This window comes from Sarcophilus harrisii, chromosome 3 (genome assembly GCF_902635505.1).
Source record: "Sarcophilus harrisii chromosome 3, mSarHar1.11, whole genome shotgun sequence".
In the NCBI taxonomy this organism is placed as follows: domain Eukaryota; kingdom Metazoa; phylum Chordata; class Mammalia; order Dasyuromorphia; family Dasyuridae; genus Sarcophilus; species Sarcophilus harrisii.
This window is the reverse complement of record NC_045428.1, coordinates 369,052,605-369,067,945: the sequence shown is the minus strand read 5'-3', so window position 1 is coordinate 369,067,945 and position 15,341 is coordinate 369,052,605. Positions and strand designations below refer to the sequence as shown.

At 32.5% G+C, this 15,341-nt stretch overlaps 1 protein-coding gene across 22 annotated transcripts in view; it reads right to left on the bottom strand.

Moving 5' to 3' along the window:
- BOLL (boule homolog, RNA binding protein) overlaps nucleotides 1–15,341 on the bottom strand; it is a 199,027-nt gene that overhangs the window by 43,695 nt on the left and 139,991 nt on the right. For all 22 annotated transcript variants that reach the window (XM_031960240.1, XM_031960249.1, XM_031960244.1 and 19 more), the window contains 3 exons: nucleotides 12,818–12,865; nucleotides 11,701–11,829; nucleotides 9,434–9,532 (listed from right to left, as the gene is read on the bottom strand). In XM_031960240.1, coding sequence (XP_031816100.1) covers nucleotides 9,434–9,532; nucleotides 11,701–11,829; nucleotides 12,818–12,865 — 276 coding nt within the window. The remainder of the gene's footprint in view (nucleotides 1–9,433; nucleotides 9,533–11,700; nucleotides 11,830–12,817; nucleotides 12,866–15,341) is intronic.

Here is a 15,341-nt window from a genome sequence, read left to right as displayed (position 1 = left end):
GTAAGGAGTTGAGTAGATAAGGAGTTAAAGATGATTCCAAGGTTTCAAATCTGAAAAGACTGTAATGCCTTTGACAGAAACAGAGAAGTACAAAAGAAAAGTTTGGGGTTGAGTTGAGTTGTTGGATATAGCTTGTTTAATTTCAGATGCCTATGGGACATCCATTTGGAAAAGCCCAATATGCAGTTGGTACAGAATCAGATCAGGAAGAAAATCGGGGTTGGATATGCTATTCTGGGACTCATTTGCATAAAGATGATAACTGAATCTCCATGAGTTGATGAAGTCATCAAGTGGGATCAAGATAGAGTTTTTGGGTATGGATGATGATTGAGCAAGTAAAGAAAAAGAAAGGAGGGGTCCGACAGAGAAGAACCAAGATAGCATTGTCACAAGAAGATAAGTTTATATATGAAGCAGAATGGTCAACACTGTCAAATGTTGCAGAGAAATCAAGAAATAAGGACTGAAGCCACTGCATTTGGAAATTAAAAACTTATCAGTAACTTTGGGAAAAAAATAATTTCAGTTGAGTGATGAAATTGGAAGCCAAATTGCAAGGATTTGAGAAGTAAAAGGAGAGCAAATAGAAGCAATGACAGTAGACAGCTTTCCCCAAGTGTTTGGCTATGAAAGGGTTGCTGATATTATTTAAAACCATTATAGGCAGGAAGAAAATGCTTCCATACAATATCTAACTTTTTGGAAAAAAGATTTCCTGAAAGAACAGAGAAAGAACTGGTGAGAAAACAAAGTCCGACACAAGTCTCCTTCAGCTTACACTCTTTACACAAATACAAAGTGTATCCATACACCTCCAGGAAGCACATTTTCATCTTTTTTTAAGGCTCCTGGAGATCATACTTTTTAAGCATTCTTCCTCCCAAACCTCCACAATATTACTAAATAGAAGCTCAGTAAAACAGGGAAACTATAGAAAGATTAAATGTCTGTGTCTATGTATATTATGGCCATGGTGATCACTGTTCCATTACTAATCAAAAAGAGAAAAATGATACATTGTTAAGGAACTTTACATTTGGCCATGTAAACATTTTCCCCCTATGCTGTATTATGATTGGCCAAATAGTTAATGTTATTAGGAAGAATGGGGATAGGAACTAGACTTGTGATATCATTGGCACAGAGAACTCCCAGGTGAAGGAACTCTTTCATCCAAGGCAGGTCAGCATCCTCCCTGCAGCTAATACCTTTAGAGTTGCCCAGAAAGCTGGGTGTTAAGTGGTTTGCCCAGGGTCACACAGAATTTATGTCAGAGGTTGGACCTGAACCCAGGTTCTTGACTTTAAGGCTAGCCCCATTTCCAGTACTTTGTGCTTCTTCTTTAAGAGCAAATGACTACTGTAATATCTGGTCCATGGGCATCAAAATCTTAACTTTTATAATTTTTTAGATTTATGACTTTGAACACGACTTAGCAATCCCAAGTCAAGGGGTTAGACTGACTCTTCACAAATATTTCTGTTATTTGCAAATATTAGCTTTATTATATATAGATCAAAGATAATTATCTTCTTATATTTTAGTTTTAAACAATGCTTACATTAAAAAAACCCAGTAAGAACAAATTTTTACATAATAAATTTCGATTGCAGACCTCTTTTTGAAGTCATCAGAGTTTTACATGAACAGTATAGAAATTTGCACAAAAGGAATTTTAAAATATGTTTAAAATGCTGTTCACTTACTTGAATAATGAGATTACTTTAAAGGGATTTGGTTAAAAAAAAGTTTGTTACAGTACAAAATATTGAAACTAGGTAAAGAATAGCATCAAATTTTACAATTTTTCATTTCTGTGAGATATACTACTAAGGTACAAAAAGGTCACATCTGCTGCAAAATATAACTGGCATGTTAATAGCACCAACAGGGTTTTACAGTTGTAGTAGAAAAGGTAAGCACACCATTTTTGAGAAATTCTTTAACAGGATATGCAACTTTTTAGTGAAAAGGCACTCTGCCTTAGAAAAATAAAGAGTACAACAAAGTATATAAAGAAAATTAAACTAATTTCCTTGTTTCTTGGAAAAACAAATTATTAAACTCAAATGATATTTTAAAAAAATCATTTATGGTCTTGACTCTTTTTACTATGCGCTGTGTGACCCTAGCTAAGTCACTTAATTTCTCTGACTCCCCATTTCTACATCCGTAAAATGAAAGGATCAGACTAGATGATCCTTTTAAGGATTTTTTTTTTTCATTTTAAAATTCTATGCTCTCTTTCTTGGACTCATCTACTTAGACTTTATATTATTAGTTAACATTTAAGGAAGATGAAGAAAATAAGAAAGAGATGGGAAAAGGAGGGAAAACAAAAGGAAAAAGCAGGGAGAGAAAGGGAGGAAAGGTAAGGCTGGGAAAAGGAAAAAGAGACAACCACTCTAGGAGTTGGAAGCCAGAAGGACAAAGAGTTTTTATAATAAGAGAAGACTGGTTCTGAAGGTTCTGAAGGAGACTTAAAACTACTAATTATAATTTCAGAGGAATAGGATATCAATTTAAAGGATAATTAGTAAACCATTGTTCCCAGTTTTTAAACTCCTTGAATCCTTTAATGTAATAATAACAGCAATTTAATAGTTTAACTGGGGGTAAAGACTAGGGTATTTGTGGAATAATTCTTTGATTATAACTACATGAAACCGTGCCTTTAAACTCACCCACACCACACCTAATAGACCTAGATCCTAATTCTCTATGGTAGTGGTACAGAAGCCTGAATAAGGAACTATGTATTTTTTGAGGTCAAATTCTCTAGGAATCCAACTTTTGCCTATAGATTACCCATTCTACTTAGTTTTGTTCAGAATTCATTTATACAACAGACATTGGGTCATACCCAGTTAGTTATCTCTGTGTTAATTTGGAATAAACATTAACCAGTCATAAACTAAATGAAATAATAGATTTTGAGGCTTTCCTTAATTCTTCAGGACATTTGGAAATTATTTGATACTCAAGTATGTTAAAATGTTTGAGAAATCTGTGCTATGACCCTCTCTACTGGGATATAATTAAAATCATTTAAAACTCTGCAGGGATATTTGATTTATAAGAAATCTAGAAGGTAAAATAATTGTTATGTAAAAATTCACAAATAATATATTCTAATAGATGGCACTGCCTTTAATTCCTTTATCTCAGAAGCATGTAGGGGAACACAATTTTAACAATTAGAAGAGAAAATTAATTTATTGTATTTAGTGACAAATATGATAATAAACTGTTTGGTTTTATTATAACCTTTGCTATAAGTTAAAATAAGCTAATCTCACTGTTTTTATGTTTTCCCTTAATGAGGAAACATGTTAAGCAATTTCTGCTTTTATTGAATTTAAAAGGAATGTCACAAACTGTAGAGAAATAAAAACTTTGTCATCATAAATCTTTTTGGTTCCCTGATAACTTCTGCAAACTATTATTATTTATTTTTTCTTTCCTACTATTTAAATTTTTATTTATTTTTTAATATTTTTAAAATTTTGAGTTACAAATTCTCTCTCTACTTCCCTTTTCCTTCCCCATTTTCTTGAGATGCTAAAGTAATCAGATACAGGTTATGCATATGCAATTATGTATAACATTTTCATATTGGTCATTTTGTACAAGATTTGAATAAAAGGAAAAAGAAAAGTGAAAAATAGCATGTTTCAGTCTATATTCAAACATTATCAGTTGTTTCTATGAAGACAGATAGTATGCTTCATTATTATTCCTTTGGGATTATTTTGGATCATTGTATTGCTGAGAATAGCCTAGTTATTTACACTCAATCATCAAATATTACTGTTGTTATTGTGTACAATGTTGCTCTGGTTCTGCTCACTTCACTTTGCATTAGTTCATATAAGTTTTTCCAGGTTTTTCTGAAATAATCTTGTCTGTTCTTATAGCACAATGATATTCCATTATAATTATACCAAAGCTGGTCTAGCTATTCATCCATTGATGGGCATCTTTTTGATTTCCAATTTTTAACTACTACAAAAAGAATGAATAGGTCCTTTCCTCTTTTCTTTGGATGTTTTTGGAATATAGATCTAGAAGTGGTATTGCTGGATTAAAGGTTATTCATAATTTTATAGCCGTTTGGGAGTAGTTCTAATTGCTTTCCAAAATAGTCGGAGCAGTTCACAATCAATTACACCAACAGTGTATTAAGCATCCCATTGTTCCCACATCTCTTCCAACACTCAACATTTCCTTTGTCAGATTTGCTAACATGATTTCTGTTGGTTTTGTTATTAAAACAGTCAATTACACTGATCCAACTCTGCATTCCTGGTATAAATCCTACCTGATCATACTGTATGATCCTTGTGATATATTGATATCATCTCTTTGTGATTATTTTAAAATTTTGTTATCATATATTCATCAGGTCTATTATATTATATATAGTGTCATATATATACATGTGTACATGTATATTATCAGCATTCATTTGTCTATAACTTCCTGTGTTTTTGGCTCTTTCTGTTTTGGGTAGCAGCACTGTTATAGCATTAAAAGAATTTGGTAGAACTCCCATCTTCATCTATTTTTCCAAATAATTTATGTAGTACTGTGATTAACTGTTCTTTAAATGTCTGGTTGAATTTGTGAATCCATCTGGTCCCAGAGATTTTTTTTCTTAGGTATAATTATCTGATGGTTTGTTCAATTTTTTCCCCTAAGGTTGGGTTAATGATTGTATTTATTCTAATGTTAATCTAGGCCATTTATATTTTTGTAGATATTAATTCATTTCATTAAGATTGTAAAATTTATTGGCAATATAATTGGGCAAAAGAGATCCTAATAATTGCCTTAATTTCCTCTTCACTGGTGGTCAATTCTACCCTTTCATTTTTGATGCTTGAAATTGTTTCCTTCTTTTTAAAATCAAATCAACTAATGTTTAAACTTAGCTATTTTATTTTTTTAAATTTTCATAAAACCATCTCCTAAGTTTTATTTATTACTTCAAAAGTTTTCTTTCAATTTTATTAATCTGTCCTTTGATTTTTCTGAATTTCTATTTTGGTGTTTAATTGGGGATTTAAAATTTCTTCTTTTTCTAGGTTTTTTTTTTTTTTTTTTTTTTTTAGTTGTATGGCCAATTCATCAACTTTTTCTCTATTTTACTGATTTAAGTGTTTAGAGCAAAGTTTTTCATCAAGTATTTTTTTGATTGCAATCCATAGATTTTAGGTTGTCTCATTTTTGTCATTTTAAAAAATGAAATTATCAATTGGTTCTATTATTTGTTCTTTAACCCACTTATTTTTTAGAATAAGATTAATTTCCAATTAACTTTTTATTGTCCACTATTGAATATAATTTTCGATGTATTATAATCTGAAAAGGATGCATTTATTATTTCTGCTTTTCTGCATTTGGTTGTCAAGATTTTAAGACTTAATACAAGTCTTAGTATAGGTGCCAGATATTGTTGAGAAAAAAGATTATTTTATTTTATATTCTTATTCAATTTTCTCCAGAGAGCTATCATATTTAACTTTTCCAAAATTTTATTCATCTCCTTAACTTCTTTCTTGCTTTTGGGTTAGATTTATCTAATTTTGAGAGGGGAAAGTTAAGGTCCCCCATTAGTATCGTTTTATTGTCTACTTCCTCTTGTAGTTATGTTACACCATTTGGTACATATATATTTAGTATTCATATGACTTTTATCTATGGTACCTTTCAGCAAGATATAGTTTCCTGCTTTATCTTTTAGATATATTTTTGCTTTTATTTTGTCTGAGACCAGGATTGCTACCCCTGCTTTCTTTGCTTTAGCTGAAGCATAATAGATTCTTCCTCAGTCCTTTTTTCCAAGCATCAAATTACTTCAGATGTGTTTCTTGTAAATAACATATTGTAGAATTTTGGTTTTTAATCCATTCTGCTATCTGCTTCTGTTTAATGAGTGAGTTCATTCCATTCACAAGGATAACTTTTTCCCTCTATGTGTTTTCCTTATTTATCCCCTTTCTCTCTCATCCCCTTTTTCCTCCTCACAAGTGTTTTTATTTTTGATCAACATTTTCCTCAGTCCAGCCTCCCTTTATCAGTACCTGTTCCCTCTCCTGTTATCCCCATATTTTTTTATTTCCTTAGAGGAGAGGATAGATTTCGATACCCATGTGAGCATGTATGTTATTTCCTCTTTGAGCTTAATTTTGATGAATAAAGGTTTTAAACTCTGCCCTTTCTCTCATCTTCCCCTCTATTATAATGGCATTTTTTGGGGTACTATTCCATCACAGTCACCTTATATCAATACCTTCAGTATGCATATACTTCTAAGTTATTCTTATAGTAATAATGTCCTAAAAAGTTACAAATATTAGCTTGTCATATACAAATAAAAAGTTTAATCTTATAAAATTTTTTATGCTTTTTTCCCCCTTTTTATTATTTTCTTAAGTCTTGTATTTGAAAGTCAGATTTTTTATTCAGTTCTGTCCTTTCAATTAGTAATGCTTGAAAAGTTTTCCATTTTGTTAAACATTCATTTTTCCCCCTGAAAAGATTATATTCAGTTTTTCTGGGTAGGTGATTCTTGGGAATAATCTTAACTCCTTTGCCTTCTGATATATCATATTCCAAGCTTTAAGGTTCTTTAATGTAGAAAGCTGCCAAATCCTGTGTAGTACTGACTGTAGTTCCACAATATCTGAATTGTTCCTTTTTTGGCTGTTTGTAGTATTTTCTTCTTGATCTCTGGAATTTGGTTATGATATTTCTGGGAACTTTTATTTTGAGATCTTTTTCAAGGCTGACAGGTGGATTCTTTCAATTTTTATATTCTCTGTGGTTTTACTATATTATGCCAATTTCATAATTTTTGAAAGAAGTTGTCCAGACTTTTTCTTCTTTTTTTAATCATGACTTTCAGGTGATCCAATATTTCTTATCTTTCTTGGATCTATTTTCTAGGTCAGTTTTTTCTAATGAAAAATTTCACATTTTATTCTATTCTTTATACTTTTAAAATCTTGTTTTATTGTATCTTGATGTTTCTCATAGAGTCATCAGCCTCCATTTGCTCAATTTTTAATGAGTTTTTTTCTTCAGTGAGTTTTTGTGCTCTCTTTTCCATTTGGGCAATTCTATTTTTTAGGTAGTTGTTTTCTTTGGTAAATTTTTAAAATATCGTTTTCTATGCTATTGACTCTTTTTTTCCTGATCCTCCTGCATTACTCTTTCCCCCAATTTTTTTGCTATTTCTCTTACTTGCTTTTCAAAATCCATTTTGAACTCTTCCAATGAATTCTTTTTGGGCTTGAGAACAAATTATTTTTCTTTAAGGCAACTATCTATAGTCAAGTTCTTTTTTGCTCATTTTTTCCCCATCTTTTTTTTTTTGTGTGTGTGTGACTTAAGTGATTTCATGTAAAAATTGGGTGCTGAATATACACTGTTCTAAGTTTTTTTTTTGTGCTGGGGCTTGGGGTCTTGCTGCTAGCTTTCACTGAGCTACAAAGTTTAACTTTTTGCTTTTACTGTAGGATAAAACTATTCTTCTGGCTTGTAGGGTGAGAGGATTCCCTGTTGGCCTCTTAAGAAGGTGGGTTTTAGCAGCTGGTTTACTCCAGGGGTGGGGTCTTTCTGTGGGGTTGCTGTTGTGACAGAATCTTTCTGGTGGCTGGCTCTGGAGGAGGGATCTTGTTGCTGATTGGTCCTAGGGATGGGGCCCCTGATGGATTGCTATAACAACAGGGTTTCTTTCTTTCTTTCTCTCTGCTAGCAGGCCCCAAGGAGCAGGGTCCTGTTGGCCAGCCCTATGGTGAGGCTTCCCTACAGTTAGTAACAGGGTTAAGGCCTCAATGGTGATTTGTATTGGGGGTGGGGGCTCCTGTACTGCACAGACTGCTCATTTGCCTAGAGGGGCTGGGCCTCACTGGTGGGGTTGCCCAAGACTTGAAGCCTTGCTATATAGCCTGGCTGCCACTGCTGTTCTTAGAGCTCGCTCCCTTCTATCCCTGTGAAACAGACCTTTCCTGTCATGCTAATAAGCTGCCTCCCTGCTCCTACGTTACTTCTGAGGCAGTTTTCTAGTTGTTTAGAAGGGGAATTTGGGGAGTCTCTTCCTCACTCCACCATGTTGGCACCTAACTATAATTTACCTTCTAACTAAATATATAAGTCACATTTAGAATATCCATTGGATGAGTATCTTCAATGTATTCAACCATTATGTTGTTTAGCTGCTTTAGGATCACACCTGACATCCTACAACATATATTTCCTACTTCTGGAGACAGAAGAATCGGAAAGTAGCCTCAAGTTATTTGAGAGGTAAGGTACCCTCCTTATATTTTAAATAAATTAGGGCCATGATCCAATTTCCTAAGGGCAGTAACATGGTAAGTGAGGAAGTGGGGCGAAAATGGAGGGGTTCCTCACAATAGCAATGCTTTGTATCCAATACTATATAGCACGGATCAACATCCTAAACAATGGACAACTAGTCTCCTCAATCTACTGCAGAAGACGTCTCCTTCTGATCTTAAGATTCTGTACCACCACCAAAAGTACTGTTATTGACTCTTAATTCTTAGTGAAAGAAAATTCTCTAAGCTGGCACAGTAAGTTTGAATAAAATAATATCAGGAGAGAGTAAGTACTCTCAGAGCTTGATATGTAGTAGGAATAGGACCAAGAGTATATAGCAAGCACAACCGCCAAACGAATGCCTTGAGCCAATTCTTTGTGAAAACATTTTTTTTTTTTGAGGTGCAATACTAAATCCTCTATGTTGACCTTCAACCAACCTCAATGTGGCTTTGGCCATATTGTCCAAATATTAGACCACATTTTATAATATATAGGTCCCTGGATCTGCTATTGTATGGAGTTCTAGCTTTCACCTTTGATTTTTATTACTGGTGGTTTGGTCTCTGAAATTCAAAGTGGCTCTTAGATTGTGCCTGCTCTATTCTTTGAAGATTGATGACCCTCTTTCATTTGTTAATCATTAGTTAAATCTTCTGTTCCCATCACCACATGAGCTTCTTAAATAGCACTCTTTTGGACTCAACAAATTCATCAAAACCTAGCCCCTTCTAAGTTCACCAATAAAAGAGTCATTATTAAGTTTCTGGTTATCTTTACTAATATTTAACTTAAAGAAGATAATCAAAAACATCACATTTTACTTCTGGTATGGCCCAGTTGTATCGTGTATAGAACTTTATATAACTAGAATCTATTTATCCATCCATAATCCTAAAATCCACCAATCTTTAATAAATAAGGCTAATTTATACTTGTCACATAATTCTGAGATAGTAATTCTTTATGTTTAATTATGGTATGAGAGACATACCTGAACAAAATCTTTATTTTTAAAAAAAATACTGAAAATTTTGAAATCTGATATGAGGGGGAAAATAATCTAAAATAAACAGCTTACTTTAATTGGTTCAGGCTGCATCACTGGCGCAGGCATAGCAATTGCACTTTGGGCATAAACCTGATGATATGTTGCTTGAACTCCATGATCAGAATAAGGCTAGTAAAAGAAAAAGTATAAATTTTAGTCAAGAGGATCAATTAAAAGAGGCAGAAAAAAAGAGTTCTCAATATTTATAAATTTTCACTTTAAGTTGACTCAAATGTCAACAATGAGTTGGTAATTTTTGGTTTCAACTATATAAGCAAAATTTTCCAAAAACAAATTATACTACTTTATTTATTTAACTATTCTCTCACCAAAGTAAATCCTTTCCTTCTCTGAGATATTATTTAAACAAAGCATGGTAATAACAAAGATATCAACACAGCTTAGAGGACTACACAAGAAATAACTATCTTGAAATACACTTAGCATATATATATATATATATATATATATATATATATATAAAACTAGAAAGGAAAGTCTCTTAAATTAAAAAGAAATTAATGTACTACACAGCTATTTATTTTTTAATATGTAGAAAGATGAGAAGCAATGAGACAGAGAAAACCTGAGTTCAAAGTGTAGCCTCTGATACAGACTGCTTGTGTGACTCTGGATAGGTCACTTAGCCTCTCATTGTTCTAGGCGACTCTAAGACTATATGTGTAGAGAAAATGCTGTTCTACATAGGCAGGAGTGTCTTGTTTTTAGTCAAAAGTTCCCTATTATCAATGAAATCACAGGTCCACAATTCCTATCCCTAACCTTATTCTTTTATAGAAATATAAACTAATAGTAAAAAGAATTATTTTCCTAGGGCAAAAAGTATAATAAGTACTTGTATTTAAAGTCTATTAATTTATTTCTTTTAAATTGCCACTATGTTTCAAAAAGGACATTATACCATAAGGTGGGTTTTTTACAACTTTTATTTAAAAATAAGCTTGACATGTTTGTGTTATATTGTTAGTTTTAAGAATTATTTTTAATTGTGCATACCCTTTGATTCAGCAGTGTTTCTACTGGGCTTATACCCCAAGGAGATACTAAAGAAGGGAAAGGGACCAATATGTGCCAAAATGTTTGTGGCAGCCCTGTTTGTAGTGGCTAGAAGCTGGAAAACTGAGTGGATGCCCATCAATTGGAGAATGGTTGGGTAAATTGTGGTATATGAATGTTATGGAATATTATTGTTCTGTAAGAAATGACCAGCAGGATGAATACAGAGAGGCTTGGTGAGACTTACATGAACTGATGCTAAGTGAAATGAGCAGAACCAAGAGATCATTATATACGTCAACAACGATACTGTATGAAGATGTAATCTGATGGAAGTGGATTTCTTTGACAAAGAGACCTAATTCAGTTTCAATTGATCAATGATGGACAGAAGCAGCTACACCCAAAGAAAAAACACTGGGAAATGAATGCAAATTGTTTGCATTTTTGTTTTTCTTCCCGGGTTATTTTTACCTTCTGAATCCAATTCTCCCTGTGCAACAAGAAAACTGTTTGGATCTGCACACATACATTGTATCTAGGATATACTAGGACATATTCAACATATATAGGACTGCTTGCCATCTAGGGGAGGGGGTGGAGGGTGGGAGGGAAAAATCGGAACAAAAGTGAGTGCAAGGGATAATGTTGTAAAAAAAAATTACCCTGGCATGGATTCTGTCAATAAAAAGTTACTATAATAATAAAATTTAAAAAAATTATTTTTACTCATTTCTGACACAGAAAGTGAAAGGGAGTGTGGTAGAATACAGGAAAAAAAACCAAAACAAAGGAAAGACAACAAGTTCTCACTTTTGCTTTGCTACTTTATAGAGAGAACTGAGTAGGTTCAGAGAAAGGTTCATGGAGAGGGTAAGATTTTTATTGATGATCATGATATATATATATATATATATAGACTAACAGAATAAAAATAAGCTGATAAACACAGAATTTAGGATACCTGTAGGTGAGAAAACAAAAATGAAAGAAATTGGATGAAAAAGCCTAGCAAAAAAACCTTCCTTAGATGGAGCAAAAAGACAGAAAAAGGAAATTGGAAAACAAAAAAAATTAGACATTTTAATAATAGCTTTTATTCCATTTTTAACAATAGCCAAATATTTGTGTCACACACACACACACACACACACACACACACACACACACACACACACACACTCTCTCTCTCTCTCTCTCTCTCTCTCTCTCTCTCTCTCTCTCTATCTATCTTTCTCTCTCTCTCTCTTGCAATTAACTGCTGTAATCATCATACATACCTCTGGAACTGAAGCTTCCATTAGAGAAAGAGGAGGGGGAACACACCCACCATCTTGTGCAATTTCTACGGGCTGATAAATAACCTCAGATGGCTGTAGGTATAAAAATGGGGCTGAAGAAGCTGGAGACTAAAGGAAACAAAACTAAATTATTTCAATGAAACCTAATTCAATAAGCATATAGTTAGGTGCTTTTTTAAGGCACTATAGTTACCATGTTAAAAAAATAAAAGTTGTTGCTTTCAAAGAGCTAATAATCTCCCAGGGATATAGTAGAGATGGAAAATTAAATATACACAAGTAAAATAAAAATAAAATTAATTTCAAGAGAGAGAATGAAAATAACTAGGTGGGGGTCAGGGAAGTCTTTGAATTAGAATAGGTTACACTTTGCAGGAAGGTAGGGATGATTGTAGCGAAACAGTTAAAAGTAGTTTTTATTCCATGTATGGGAGCATCACAGAAAATTAAAACTTATTTTAACAACTTGTTCTTTTGGGGCAACATAAGATTACAGAATTTTTTTAATTACATTTTTTTTATTTTCAAAATATACACATGGATAATTTTTGACATTCACCTTTACAAAACCCTGTGTTCTAATTTTTTCCCCTCTCTTCTTCCTACCCCAACCCCTCCCTAGGTCGGCAAGTCCTCTATAAATTCTTCTACAAATATCATGCTGAACAAAAATTACAGAATTAAAAGACTAGAAGGTAATAAAAATTCTAGTGGGTATGTCACTAAATAATTCAGTAATCCTGGGGAAAACATTGAACTTCCCTATGCCATTGTCTGTCACACCCTTTTTATCTGAATTAAGATGAACACATGTACCAAGGGTACCTCTTACTCTATTGTACATTAATGTTTGGGTGGGTATTTAGCTCCTTCAAGTAAGTAGGGACAAATGATTTAATTATATTTTTAGGGACAAATGATTTAATTATATTTTGTACATACATGCTACCCAAAACAAGCAACAGATTTCCTAAATATAAATAAAATAGAAACAAAATCTAACTTGAAAAAGTGCTGAATGAATATCTAACCTTTCTTTAACCGTAATAATTTTAAAAAGAATTCATAACCAAGTATTTAAGGTTACTGTTATTACCTGGGGGACTCCCCACTGCCATTGTCCTGGAAGACATTGTGCAGGTGCCTAACATGGAAAAGGAAAAAAAAATGTATTGAAAGGTTAAATAAATTCAAAGTGTTTAAAAATTACAATTTCAATCCAGAAATTTAGTCAAAATTTCTTAGTAATGATAATATGTGACTTTTAAAGAAGATTAAAATGTAAAATATTAGCAATGTTCAATGTAGATGTTCTTCATAACGAAAGAACATGAACATCAGTATCACTTTTTGGAATAAACTAGCACCAATTTCATGACTTTAGAGTAGTGAGAACATTTGTCTCATCAGAAATACACACACACACACAGACACACACAGTAATAACACAGATATTATCAGCACAGCTTAGAGGATTACAGTAAGAATATAACTATCTTGAAATATACTTAGCATATATATATATATATATATATATATATATATATATATATATATATATATATATAAACCAGAAAGAAAAATTCCTTAAATTAAAAAAAATTAATGTTACTACACTACACAGCTATTTATTTTTTAGTATGTAGAAAAATGAGAAGCAATGAGAGGTGCTGCTAGTTGGTAGCTCAGCAGATATAGCACTGGATCTGTAATCAAAAAGACCTCCAATGTGGCCTCAAACACATAATGACTGTGATTCTGATTAAGTAACTCTTTACCTCAGTTTCCTCAAATGTAAAATGGGAATAACTATGTATCTTGAAGGGTTATTCAATGAGCCAGTATTTGTAAAAAGATCTTAGGACAGTGCCTAGCACATGGTGATATATAAATGCTAATTTTCCTCTTATGAATCTAATCAATTAAAAAAAATGTTGTTCCTGAACATAAAGGCACAGAAAGTAAACTTCTATATGATAGCAGAATAAAACATAACTACAATAAAAAACAACAAAACACACTACAATTAAGATTTCTGATATTTAAAAATTAAAGCACTTGGTAAAGTGTAGAAAATAACTTCTAGGAATAAAGTAGGCAAGAGCTGGAGGAAGAAGATAAATGGATAGGAATAAAGTAGGCAAGAACAGAATCGGGAGAAAGAAATAAACTGAAGAACAAAAGAATGGAGGAAATGATTGGTAAATATACCACCACCAGTTAGGAGGCCCACTTATATACACATTTTTAATGTATGTGCATATGTGAAGATAGTGGTCCTCATGTCTAATATTGCTATACATATTCTTACTTTAATTTTTGTGGCTTAGTGAAACTTGGTTTGGTAGCTGATAGAATTATGGTCAAGGTATATTTGTTACTGTTGTCATCATAAATTGTAGATTAGTAGTATTATAATAGTACTGTACTCTTCACTTTAGACAATTTGTTTACTTTTAATATGTTATGGGATTAATTTAAGGAAAAACAAAATATGGAAAAATTTTAAAAAGAAATAAAGCAAAATTAAAGTCAGATATGGCAAGGGGTTAATGGGAAGAGATATCTGGAAAGCTGGGGGGAAGTTATTGGGAACATGAATAAGCTATATATATATTTAAAGACCATTCATCAAATAAAAACATATAAACAAAAGGCTAGAAGAAAAATGAGAACAAGAAACCAATAAACAATAAAAAATAGTGAGACATCTGTGAGAGATTTTTACCTTTTCAGGAGATAACTGCCATATTATTCTTTTAATAAAATGAAATAACTAACCTACTATACGAGTAATGAAATCTATCAGAATAAGCATATGTAGAGTCACTTAAGTACTCCCTTTATTACAGAAGTTGAAAACCAGGGATGGGTGATAGGGAACATTACATTTTATGGATGTCCTCTCACTGGCATGTGACTATATCTTGGTAACAGATTTAGTGTGGTTCTTAAATGAAAATTAAAGGGAACATTTATGAATGTAATGGTACTGAGATAAATGAGAATTATTAAATTTCTATTTTAGAAAATCAACAATCCCTCAGATCAGTTAGCAAGGTACATCAAAATACCTCTGAAAGAAAAGAAACATTAATAAAAAATATCTAGAGGAATTTAGGAGTGATTGATTACATCCCACTCTACCTTCTGTAGAACCTTGAATCAATCATTACCTTACTGTCTTAACTTTTTAACTTCTATTTAATAAAAAATATCTAGAGGAATTTAGGAGTGGTTGATTACATCCCACTCTACCTTCTGCAGAACCTTGAATCAATCATTACCATACTCTCTCTTAACTTTTTAACTTCTATTTCCTTCATGAGCTCCATCTTCTTATTCTTTTTTTACTAATGAACATATTTAGATATCCATTATCCTAAAAGAACCTTGTATAACCCCTGAGCAATTCACCTTCTTCCAAGCTCCTGTACCCAAATCTTGAGCAAATTTTTCAAAAGAAATTCACCTATATTTGAAGCTTCTGCTTTTTTCCTACTCACCTGTAATCTGGCTTCCATCCCAACAAAACTACTAAAACGACTCTTTCAAAAGTCACTGACCTACTAACCACTAAATCTAATGACCTTTTCTCAGTCTTTTTCCTCCCTGACCTC